Source organism: Thermobia domestica, chromosome 1 (assembly GCF_964235325.1).
Source record: "Thermobia domestica chromosome 1, izTheDome1.hap1.1, whole genome shotgun sequence".
Taxonomy (NCBI): Eukaryota; Metazoa; Arthropoda; class Insecta; order Zygentoma; family Lepismatidae; genus Thermobia; species Thermobia domestica.
The window spans coordinates 313,444,840-313,457,415 of record NC_137454.1 but is presented as its reverse complement, the minus strand read 5'-3'; the positions used below and the strand labels follow the sequence as shown (position 1 = coordinate 313,457,415).

Here is a 12,576-nt window from a genome sequence, read left to right as displayed (position 1 = left end):
AGACCTTTGCGAGGCATTGGTGTGTCTTGTACAATACATCGTCAAGGTGTACATTCAGGTCTGATTTGCCATCAAGAAAAAGTCATTGTGAGTTATACGGACAAAATCTCGCGGCCGAAACATCGCCGCCCAGAATCTCGCCGGCCAAAACCTCGCGGGCCAAAACCTCGCGTGGCCAAAACCTCGCCGCCCAAAACCTCGCGGGACAAAATCTCGCCGGGCCAAAGCCTCGCCGCCCAAAACCTCGCGGGACAAAATCTCGCCAGGCCAAAACCTCGCCGCGAATGAAACTTTTCTTTAAAATTAACCCAATGTGTTTCCTAATATTCAATTCCACATTACAAATAATAATAATAATAATAATAATAATAATAATAATAATAATAATAATAATAATAATAATAATAATAATAATAATAATAATAATATACAAAACATCGGGCTTTCTCGGGTTATTCCCGTTTCCTCCCACTTTCTTTATTCGATCATTTCCTTCATCCTTGTCATCTACGTCTCCTTTAACCTATAGGACATAATCAAGGGACGTCGTAAAAACTCATATATTGTTTCATATTTTCATAAATATTATTAGATTTTTGTTAAAATTTTAAGTTTTTGGTTGTTCCAAAGTTCACGAAACTAACCTCGTTAGTTGTCATTACTTTCCTTATGCAGACTTTCTTTCCCTATAACCAGTTTAAAAACATCCTGTCGCCCTACCTTCACATTGTAATCCTCTAATACAGAAATAGAATTTTCATATGGTATCGCGGGACTTGGTCAAATACCCGTGATACTTCTTCTGAAACAGCGTCTTTTATACCGTCATCCTTATCATCTGTTGGAACATTTACAGTTTGGTCAGGCGAGATTTTGGGTATGGCGATATTTTAGGGCGCGAGGTTTTGGCCCGGCGAGATTTTGGCCCGCGAGGTTTTGGGTGGCGAGGTTTTGGCCAGGCGAGGTTTTGGCCCCGCGAGATTTTGTCCCGCGAGGTTTTGGGCGGCGAGGTTTTGGCCAGGCGAGATTTTGGGCCGCGAGGTTTTGGGAGGCGAGGTTTTGGTCCGCGAGGTTCTGGCCGCGAGGTTTTGTACCCAAACCCATTGTACTGTGTAGGACCGCGGCGATTGTGGAATTTTGGACGACTAGCCAAATTTCTTCCCACGGAACCTAAGCAGATAGTATTCTCTATATTGCATACGAATGGTTTCTTCGTTCACCCGGGAAACTTGCTTCTTGGAATTACCACGGACGGTAGTCCAAAAATTAGTACACTTGGCTGGAGGAGGATTAAGAAAAATCAATGCCAGAATTCACAGTTCCAAAAATAGGTTTTTACGCGGACGATTACTACAACATGGTAGAGTGGATGAATTTGTCCACAGCAGAACCTCCACTCACAAAGATGCTCACCGATAACGAGATTCAAGAAAATATGAATTCAGCTGCAATGCCCATAGAAGAAATAACTACGTTTCCATGTCATATCCAACCAGTAGAGCGAATGGTGCGTTTGGTGACGCAAGCTTCTCAATCCGTGTGTGAACCGGCAAGTCGCGGCGGATTCATACGTTGTGTGTTGCTTTCTCGCAAGGAAATGCCAACATTTGAGTCGAAGAAAGACTATGCCATTTAGAAAAGTAAAGCAAGTAAGTGAGGACACAACAAGGCCTTAGCAAAAAATTAAACACAGTGGGAGGGCGGAACTCGAAGTGCAGTCACCTCCTCGTGATGAGTTCTGGGTTATTTTGGCTTAAGAATAAATGATCGAGAATGTTGATAATGAATTGTATTACAGCAAAGAAGAAGCTCTACTCTTAGGTTAAAAAATAAATCCATTTTTTTATACTAAATAAAAAACGGCCATTCTTGCCTTAAGCGTTGACATTTAACCAATTTAAGCTAAGAACTGTACATAAGTGGGCTTTGGGAAGTTTAATACGGCTCCGCGGAACTGATTTTCGAAAAAAAGTTCGAAATTCGACCCACCCTATTACACAATATTCCGTATTTTATGCGAAGGGTTCTGAAACCATGAAACCACCCTCAACTTTTATAATTATATAAACATAGTCCACCTTTGCGCACTATAATGGGCAAAGACTAACTTCATCTGCGCTGCACCGCTTTCATTTTTCAGAAAACTCAGACAGTACTTTTCTCGCTGGTATCTAAAAAATATCGAGAACTGTTTGAATAAATATTTTAAATGACATTTTATATTAATGTTTTAAAGTATTTTTAAATTTAAATCTTAAATTTGTATTTTGTTGGAGATCTTCATTGTTGTTTGTCGCTGGTAGATTATTTGGGAATTAAATAGCAAGTTGTTTCAGAAATGAAGGACTGATGCAAACTGCATGTGGCTACATTTTTCAATAATAAAATATCTGAACTGTTTATAGATGTTGACTAATGTTATTCATTTTGCGAACGAAATTGATTCTTTTAAATACCACAGCCCGCAGAAGTAGACAGTTTCAGCACATTTGACTTAAGTGCGGGATAACTTTGAGTACTGAAGGTGTGACGTATGCTATACATAAACTTAATATCAACTTGTAAGGTTCCGAAATTAGGCACCATACGAATCTCTCTCTTTAAATATAGAACTTTCACGTACTTAGTCCATTGCAGAAAATTAGTGTAATAAATAATAAGATCATCTTTCTCGTACATTCAAAAAACAAAAACTCCATCACTCAATATATTAGGATGGATTCTTACCTTGTATTTATACGACTAGCGATGCAAATTATATCTACTTTATTACTAAATTTGTTTAAATTATGCTAGGTTATAGTTAAGGAGCCGTACGTCCCGTTTAGGGAAGGACGAGAAACGCCATACTTTCAGGAATTATTCATTGACTATCTAGGATGTTAAAAAGTAGGTAATAGACTGAGTTCTTGCCCTTGTACTGAGGGTGTTTTTCTAGGAATATCTGTTTTTTTATATCGTATGGGAAGAATAATAATGTGCCCTTGTACTTAGTGTATGACTATGTGTGTGGGGGTATGCCTGTGGGGGGATTTGAAAACACATATCGAATGTACCGTGCACGTGAATACTTCTTACTGTTGCATTACCTAAAAAAATGATTCTATTTTATGTAGAAGTGGTAATACAACACATAAACGCAGATCACGCTGTATTCTCACTCCGTGTTGGAGTCTGAATACAACATGATCTGGGTTTATTGTGTGTTCTATTACCACTTGTACATGATATAGAATTATTTCTGTAGGTAGTGGAACAGTAAGAAGTATCCTCGTGCATGGGAGATGAGAAGTAGCTGTTCTTAACTATTACCTTATGCTACACTGCACCAAACTTCTTAAATGTATGTTATGCGTATCACGACATCCCACTACCAAAATCGTGTTTTATGGCACATTACTAACAACTTTAAAACATTTATTTAAAACAGGTTACAGCCATCATCAGTTTCACGAATTTATTCAAGCAATTTCATCGGTACACTACTTAGTGTTTGCGTATCATATGTCTGGCACATTAACATTCTCTTTTATATCAATAGACTATTTGATTAGTTTAAAATTTCAAGTCCTTTTTCAGAATTGAGGCTATATACTCGTAAGAGTGGATAACCACATGGCTTACCACCGGGAATCGAACCCAGGTCCCCTGCACGCAGAACGAGTGTGTTTACCATATAGTTACGAGATAGCTATTCATTGCACAATGCTAGTACCACTGCAATCATTATTTCACGGCAAATTTATACTCGTGTTAGCAAGAATGTGGGATTGAGTATAGCCCGCTCCCCCTAGTGATTTTAAATGACTCATAGTGATTCTGACGATTCATATTAGTTCATAATGAATCGGAATCGCTTGTTATAAAGATTTAGGATGTAAATCTTGTGGTAAGGAAGTTTTAATATAAGTAGTAGTAGTAGTAGTAGTAGTAGCGGTAGTATTAGTAGTAGTAGTAGTAGTAGCGGTAGCAGTAGTAGTAGTAGTACTTAGTAGCAACTATTGCTACTAATAGTAGCCTAATAGTAGTACTAGTAGTAGGAACGGGTTAGAAGCCCCGTAGGGGTAGGTTGGGTTCTGTTCTCGATATAAGTAGTAGTAGTAGTAGTAGTAGTAGTAGCAGTAGTAGTAGTAGTAGTAGTAGTACCGGTAGTAGTAGTAGTAGTAGCAGCAGTAGTAGTAGTAGTAGTAGTAGTAGTAGTAGTAGTAGTAGTAGTAGTAGTAGTAGTAGTAGTAGCAGTAGTATCTAGTAGTGACTTCCAGTTCCGGTGACAAAGAACTGGGAGGAGCGGGCTATACACAAGCCAGAATGTGTTTATAGAAACCTGTATCAATGGCAGAAAGATGAACGGAAAGTATAACCACACAATGCCTCAGTTCGTACATATATTCACATATATTTTATATGGTACTCATATTTAAGATAACTTAGAGAAACATATACAAGTTTCGAATTCATAGAACTATATTTTATGATAATAGCTTATTTTACTTCACAATTCAAAATTACACGTTTAATTATAAGACGTTTTACACAATTATATGTTATAAACATGTCCTAGACAAGGAGTATATGCTATAAATATAGCCTTAACAACGAGTATTTATCATCATAGCAACGTATTTATCATCATAGCAAAATATGTTCCTTAATCTCAAGGGTCTATTTTATAAGATCTATTACTTACACTTTTTCTTACGACCCGCTCGGGAGAGTAATACTCCCGGAAGTACGTTTTTCCGCGCGCTACTCTAGCCAGCTCTTTTACGCACTATCCTAGCCAGTTGTTTTAAGTTGGTCTCAAAATTTATATCATGAAGTACAAGCGGAACAAAACGAACCCTATATCATGGAGTACAAGGGCATAAGTACTACAACTACTTATCTGCACAATAGTAAATAAATCCCTTTAATAAGTATTATTTTCATATTATTTTAGGCATTTATTCCGAAGTTGGGCGTCCGCTTTCGCCACGTTTTTTCGCTGTTATCTCCTTTCCACATTTTCTGCAATTTGTTATTAGGTTCATTAATCCGTGCTCTTTACAAACTTTTAAAAGATTTTGCTTGTTATCAACGTATTGCTTCATAAATGTTAAAACTGTTAGTTCATTGCCCTTGTACATTCGCCATGTTGATAACATAAATGTTCGTTACTTTCCCACAATGCAACTGTTTGGTTACCTTGCGCCAAGTAGTTCCCTCCTCTCGCCGTATAGTCCCATGTTTATAACCGCTTATATATAACAAATAAACAGATTTTCCGAGACCCTTATATATTATCAAGCACACAAATGATCAAATTATCCATATCTTTCCTGTAAATTTTAAAAATTTTGCTGGAAACGGACGCCCAACTTTGGTACTTAACCCCTTTAGGCATTTAATAAGTTTTATAAAAATGTAAAAAAAAAAATTCTCGGCTTGGGTTTGGACTCACGCCAAAAGAGACTTTTATTACTAGCATATAGCGCTAGCCCACTCGGCCACCAACGCCGACAACAGCAAGCGTTCGATTTCTGCTATTTTATTGCAACTTGGCAAGAAGTGGATAACGCCAACCAAGCAGAACTGTGTTTCTCGTTTCTACTTCCGGGAAGCATATCCCAAACGTTTCAGTATATCCTCTGATCTGATTGGTCGATACAGATGCGATATCACAAGACATGATCTACATATAGCACAAAGTAAACGACAATCGTTGTTTCTCACAGAGAAGAATTCTACGCTGAAGATGCTGTTTGTTGTATTAGAAGACGCCGTGACACACCGGGAAACCTTGCGGTGTTAACGAAGGTGTGGTCAGCAGCAAGACACCAAAGAAACAGAATAGTCTTTTGAGATAATTCTGTGTTTAAAGAGAAGAGTTCGTGAAATAATAAAATTGATCTCACAACACTTAACACTCACCGCTTCCTGAGGAAATAGGCATTGTTTTCCGTCGGCTTGACCCCCTATTGTGGACCAAGATTCGCACTGGCCATATAGGTTGTACAGCCCTTGGCGACAGTCGGCTGACGGGAACGCAATACTATCTCTTTGGGATAGCATTAGCGAAGCATACACACGAAGTTAAAGTTACCTATCCTTTGTACATCTGGCCCTTGTCAGGACCATTCCCAGCTACCACATTTGCAAGCTCAATTTCCGGCCCTGTTTAGAGCCATGCCACGGGCACAGAAGACGCCTGCCAGGAAGGTTGCAGATGAGGTGGGAGCAGCTAACAAACACAACCAGAGAAAGCAACACGAAACAAGAAGGCAAACCTATGCCGATGAAGAAGACAACAGAGGGGAAGCGAAGGAGTTGCAGGAACAGATCGTGAGCTCAATGCTAGACGCCGATGCACTGCTGGCGCTGTCAGTGCCACCGGTGCTCATCCAAAATGTAAACAGCAGATATTCCGAACAAGACGTGAGTGCCATTATAGAAGACAGGATGGATCCCAGGGAATTCAGCGCAGTTGACGAGAAGGACTACTTTGGAGTATACTTCAAGTCAGCAGCAGCGAGAGAAATCTTTCTCAAGATCTTCAGCGCAGCTGAATTTGGTTCCCGTGCAACTTTCTATGAGAGAGGAAGAAGATGCCAAGAGGACAGGGTGTCGCCGACGCCTTTAACCCCAAACCAGCACCGCAGCAAACAGGGTTCCGGGCCTTATGAGGACCATCATCCCACAGCTCCGGAGCTATCGCAAGATGGACTGAACGCAGACAACCAAGCACCTTCCCAACCAGAAATCTCATGTGAGATAACCAATAAAGAAGACCACTTCCAGGTAGTTCAACGCAGAGGAAGAAAGAAGAAAAACCCAGAAGAGAAGACAACAGAAGCCACGGCAAAAAATCTCACACAGGAAGGAACCAAAGTCTCAGAAGAGAAAACCAAACACACACAGGTGGAAACCAGTAACATACAGGTGAAAACCAAACCAACTAAGGTGGGAAACGTGACACAAGGACAAACCAAAATATCAGCCCCTTCTCAGGACCAGAACAAAATTACCAATCAGCAGCCCAAAACTACCAGTCAGCATCCCAAAACTAGCAGCCTACCAGAAGCCAGCCAAGATAGAGGGAAGAACCAAATACCAAAATCTAACCAGAGGAAGAAGAAAATACACATGTTCACGTGTGTAATTAAAGGCTTTCCCACAACCAAGGATCTGAAAAGCCTGCAAGAAGAACTTCAGAAGCAAAACATACAGTTTAACAGCCTAAACAGGATTCAATCAAAATATGGCCCAACTCCACTAGTGAGAATGTTCACAACAAACCCAGAAGACGTCAACAAGCTCATTACACAAGGCCTACAGACAGAATCAAAGACTTACAGAGTAGAACAATCAAGAAGCCAACCTCGACCATCACCCTGTTGGAATTGTTATGCATAAGGGCACCGGAAGTTTCAATGCACCAGCGACAGAGTGTGCCACAGGTGTGGCCAAACGCACAAAGACCCATGCAACATGGCAGTAAACAGGAACTTCTGTGCCACATGCAAAATAACTGGCCACAGAACAGGAAGTAGCGAATGTCCCATGAGACCGAAGGCTTCAACTCAAATCACGAAGCCAAAACTCATTACAGAAGAAAACTTTACGAAAACAGGCCCTTATCAGGGACAGACGAAAACCACCAATCAAATAGAGAAGGATGTCCTGCAAAAACAAGACGAAACCCACAACTACATAATATCTGAAACAGTAGACGAAGCTATTAATAGAGCAACGCAACAAATAGTAACGTGGGTTACCTCAATATTAACGATGACGACGCCACCAGCAAACAGACCCAGAATCACCGATGCAATAGCTACAGCAACAAAAAAGATCTTCCACTTGACAATAAAAACCATTTCAACAACAACCGGCGAACTGTATGTTACCAAACCTCAGATAGCCACTAGAAGCAGACAGAACGGGGGAAGGAGCGCCAAGTCCAAACCGACAGAGGGAAGAGAGGGACATTGATAAGTTGCAACCACCGAAAACCGATGACGACCAGGCGAGGCCAAGGACCAAGTTGCATGCTTAAAAATAACACAAAGACCCACTAACCAAACTTGACCACCAAACTACAGACAATTAACAAATTAGATTAAATCACACCCAGCTTTTAAGTTAGATTAAATACAGACAGTAAAATAATAATTTTACATGGGTTTTTCCACCCCTTCTTAGTGTGGTTTATCATGTAAATAACTTGAGCATGTGCATGACCGATAAAGGGGGTTTTCCTGGACTCCATGTGTTTCCGGGTTTTTCCTCCTACTACCTAAGCCAATGGTGAGGTGAAAAATTCTTCACGCGCTTTCCTATCTTCTATTTTACTCTTCTTTCTTTCTCTAACACACACCGTCCGGTAAATGTCTAAGGATAAAAACCGCGGCGCGACACCACAGACGACATGCTGCTTTAGATCTCTAACTGCATGTAGGAGGTGCACGTAGATATAGGTTGGTGCATCACTCAAGGGGGCGAGCTTTCTTGCTAAGGGGCCCTCTTTATCTCTAATTTATTTCCGTATTTCCGTAATCGTTGTCGGCTCTGGTAGCCGAGTGGTCTAGCGTAACATGCTAGTAATGAAAATGTTTTTGGCGAGAGTTCGAATCCTGCCTACGGATAGTTTTTTTTACTACTTTTAAAAATGTTTATAACACTTCTTTCGTTAAAATAAGATTAAAAATAATATTCAAAAAGTGATTTAACGATCATTTCTTTAAAAAATTTCATTAAAATAAGTTTGCCCTTGTACTATATAGATCCACAGCAAATGTAGTAGTAGTAGTAGTACGTTTGCCCTTGTACTATATAGATCCACAGCTAATGTAGTAGTAGTAGTAGTAGTAGTAGTAGGAACGGGTTAGAAGCCCCGCAGGGGTTGTTTGGATTATGTTCTCGACATCAAATTGGCAAGAATGCTGAAACGTTTGGGATCGGCAAAAATGCTTCCGGGAGCATTACTCTCCCGAGCTAGTCCTTTTTTCTTATGCTTTCTTCTTCTTCTATTTTGTGGCTGTGCTTGTCAGAATAGCACTTCTGCCCTAATTACTATATTAGATATAAATGAAATATACAACGTACACTTGTTATCGTTGTAAAATTAATTACACATACATTACACTCGACTAGCGTACTAAGTGCATCATGGATTTCGAATACATGCAACAAATTTGTAATGTTTACTATTCTTCACAACCACCTTTAATATTCTTACACAAAACACGATAGCAAGACTATACATATAATTTAAAACACAGTGGGTTTGAACCTTTGGTCAGTGTTTCTTTTGTTAAAACAAAACACGAGAATTCATTATTATTTTGTTGTTCAAACAACATTTATAAAATGTGTAATTGACATCTTTGTTTCTTCATTGTTTTTTCTATTTCTCCTTTCCAAGTGGTGGTTATGAGGACAGGAGACAGAATCTTTTGTGATCTTTAATTTCGACAAAATTTATGGCCAAACCATTTTATTCATCGAAGATTCTACCACACTTCCCCTTGATACTGATCACAACCTGTCTTTCTATGGTAAAATTTAGAACTTACAATTAGAAGGATGAAGAATAATATACGTTTACACTACTGTGTTGACTTGTCCAAATACTTTCAAACTATTTTTTCTTTTACCATGACAATACAAAATAAACTGTGATCCTCATTCTTTGTAGGTCTGCCAATGACTACGAAAAGAATGTTCAGCGTCAGAAGAATGGAGGTAAAGAGTAGACTGGCTATTTGCGGAGCCTCAAAATTGACTTCTTGTTTATGACCTGCCAACACTAGATCTCTCCCATCAGTATTGAGATTCCATAACCTAAAAGTCCTGGTGAAAATCAATTCGAACATTGTCTTTTATCAATCTAATTTAGGAACTGTCAAATTTTAAATTACTTTTATCAGTAATTAAAATCCTACTTAATCTTTCTTCCAAAATAATTCTGCGATGAAACATAAGATGCCCAGGCAAACACCAAAGAACAAAACATAAAATACTGGTGCCACATGAATAACAGAAATTACTACAAGTGAATCTTTAAATGTTAACTTCCAAGCTAGTTCGAGCTGAAACATAATATCATTTTTCCATTTATTTCTCAAACCTGCTTCAAAAATTTTGCCAGTAAGATGGTTAAACTTCGCTAAATATGGCGATTCTTTCCGTAATACATAACCACCTAGATAGATTATTACTGGTTCCCTGATTGTGAAGACTAAAAACTCGCCAGTGGATGAAACATCCATTTTGGAAAAATATTCAATTACTAGAATATCACCAAGAGCAGCAGCTGTAGATTGATGAGCAACTGATATCCATGTTTCTCCGACAGACTTGGTCTCGTGTAATTGTACTATCATTTTTTGCATTACTTTACTGACTGAACCACTGACTAGTTCACATTGTGAGGGAAAGCACATTATTGGTAAATGAGAATCAGCAAGTTTCTCAAATGTATCAATTTGCGAATAATAACTAGGATTTATTAGGAAACCGAACAGTGCACCCTGATAAATAGAAATTATTATCAACGTAAAGCAAATATATAATATGAACAACATGCCTGAAGTGCGTGTTGAATGTTGGCGGGAAACAGATATTTGCAAATACAAAGATAGAACATACATAATTGTATCACAAACCGAATTTTTTGTTGTTGGCTTTTTTGTAAAGTGTGTCTGCATCTTATGCCAAACAGTACCAAACAACAGAGTGGCAGCTATTGTCAATAACCAAGTATCCAATTTGAAAGGTAAAATTAAAGCCATCCATTGTGGTACAGGTTTGGCAACCGGTACAATAAAGTTCATAGTTCCCACGGAGGACGGTTCTGTAAATCCTAATGTATGAATCCTCTCTGGTGACAATCGAACTTCAACTAACGCTAAATCGACGTTGCGGTTAGAAATATATTCAGCACATTTAGTAGCAGAACTCAAGTCAGGGTATATTTCTTGAACTTCCAAAGAGAAATTCATGTATGACGCAATTGTTTTATGATATTCCCAATCTACACCCACAAGTTCATTTGTGTATTTGTTATGGTATAAGTTAGGAGGTATCTGGTATCCAACTGCAGTTATAGGATATTGGTAGAGATTTTTTAATTTATCGGGAAACAATTGAGAATCATTTAGAACTTTGTTCCATACAGACGTTACTTCTATTTCTTCGGAACTAATGTAACTAGTGAAGGGATTGTAAGTGTTTGCTTTTAATAACGCTTCTCCTTCTCTGGTCAAGATTATCACATTTAGTATATCGCTTTCCCAAAGTATCTTAAATATCCTTTCCTTGTTACTATCTGAAATTGAATTTACTTGAAGGATTACTACCATCTTTGCTTTATTATTCCAATAATATGAATTGCGTGCAGCAGACAAGGATCTGTTAATTACCTTTTCATTTTGATCTAGCATAAATATCACTGAAGGACGATTGATATTTCTAATTTGTTCACTTTTGTGATGAAATGAAGAACTTGTTTCTCGAACTAAAGTTAAAGGATACAGACACTTTGTTTCTAATACCTGTAGGAGCATTGATACATGATTCCAGATTTTGTCAATAACTATGAGAATGTTATTAATACCAACTGTGTGCTGTGTGCAACAAATATGTGAAGATAAAGCAAACAGAACTGATTCTTTATAATCATAGTTGGATGAAACAGTTTGATGTAAAGAGGCTGTTACGCAGGTGGATGTCTTTAGAATAATAAGAAGTATTGATGTAATCCAATACAATTTTCCACTTATTCCTTCCATAATGGAGAGCTGTAAAATTAAGAAAATAATACGTATAATAAATGTAAGAAGAAACAAATATATCATTAATATTGTCTAAATGACTAACGATTATCACATCAAATTGTCAGGTGTATTTAAGCAGACTTGATTGCTTAACTATTTTGACTCTCATCTATACTGTACGTATTTCAATCTATGTGAAATGGTGTGGGCACGGAGAAAAGTAAAGGAAATTAACTAAAATAGTACAAAAATACCATTGAGAAGTGCGGAATAAAATAATAATGTTAAGAGATAAGTTTTTAAAAAATGAGAAGGCGTTATCATAATTGGTATTCTGCCACTATTGGGAAGTCATTTGCCGCAACTGAGAAGCTTTCATGTACCACGGTCTTCACCTACTTTTCCTGACTTCATACACAATTTTTCTGTTTTACTATCATCCATCGTAGCCTCCCTTGCCTTCTCTCTCTCTCTGTACAACCACTATACCCTCTAGCACGTCTCTCATGACACAGTTTCTTCTACAGCCAATTTCCTAACCAATTTCTCTTCCTCTTTTCAATGATATATAAAATTGTCCTTTTCTCCCCCACTATTTCTAACACATTTCCCGTTCGATCCTGCTAATTCCCTTCATTCTTCTAAACACTCATACTTCGAAGGCTTTTGATCTTTTCAAATCCTTTTTCTTTGCGTAATGTTCGTGTTTCTGCCCAACATAATGCAGTACTGCACACAAAACATTTTATGCGTCTTTTTCTTAACTCTTTATTCAAGGATACACAAAAGAGGCATTTCATCTTCCTAAATGTTCCCCTCC

At 38.3% G+C, this 12,576-nt stretch overlaps 1 protein-coding gene across 1 annotated transcript; it reads right to left on the bottom strand.

Annotated features, from left to right (window-relative positions):
• Positions 1-9,923: 9,923 nt before the first annotated feature.
• On the bottom strand, positions 9,924-11,342 carry LOC145680679 (ionotropic receptor 21a-like). Its single transcript, XM_081751565.1, has one exon. It carries the CDS (start codon positions 11,340-11,342, stop codon positions 9,924-9,926), a length of 1,419 nt encoding a protein of 472 aa, XP_081607691.1.
• Positions 11,343-12,576: the final 1,234 nt, after the last annotated feature.

What these genes read in the sequence shown, in the direction of transcription:
- LOC145680679 (XM_081751565.1), bottom strand. Translation starts at nt 11,342, where the DNA reads ATGGTAGTAATCCTTCAAGTAAATTCAATTTCAGATAGTAACAAGGAA.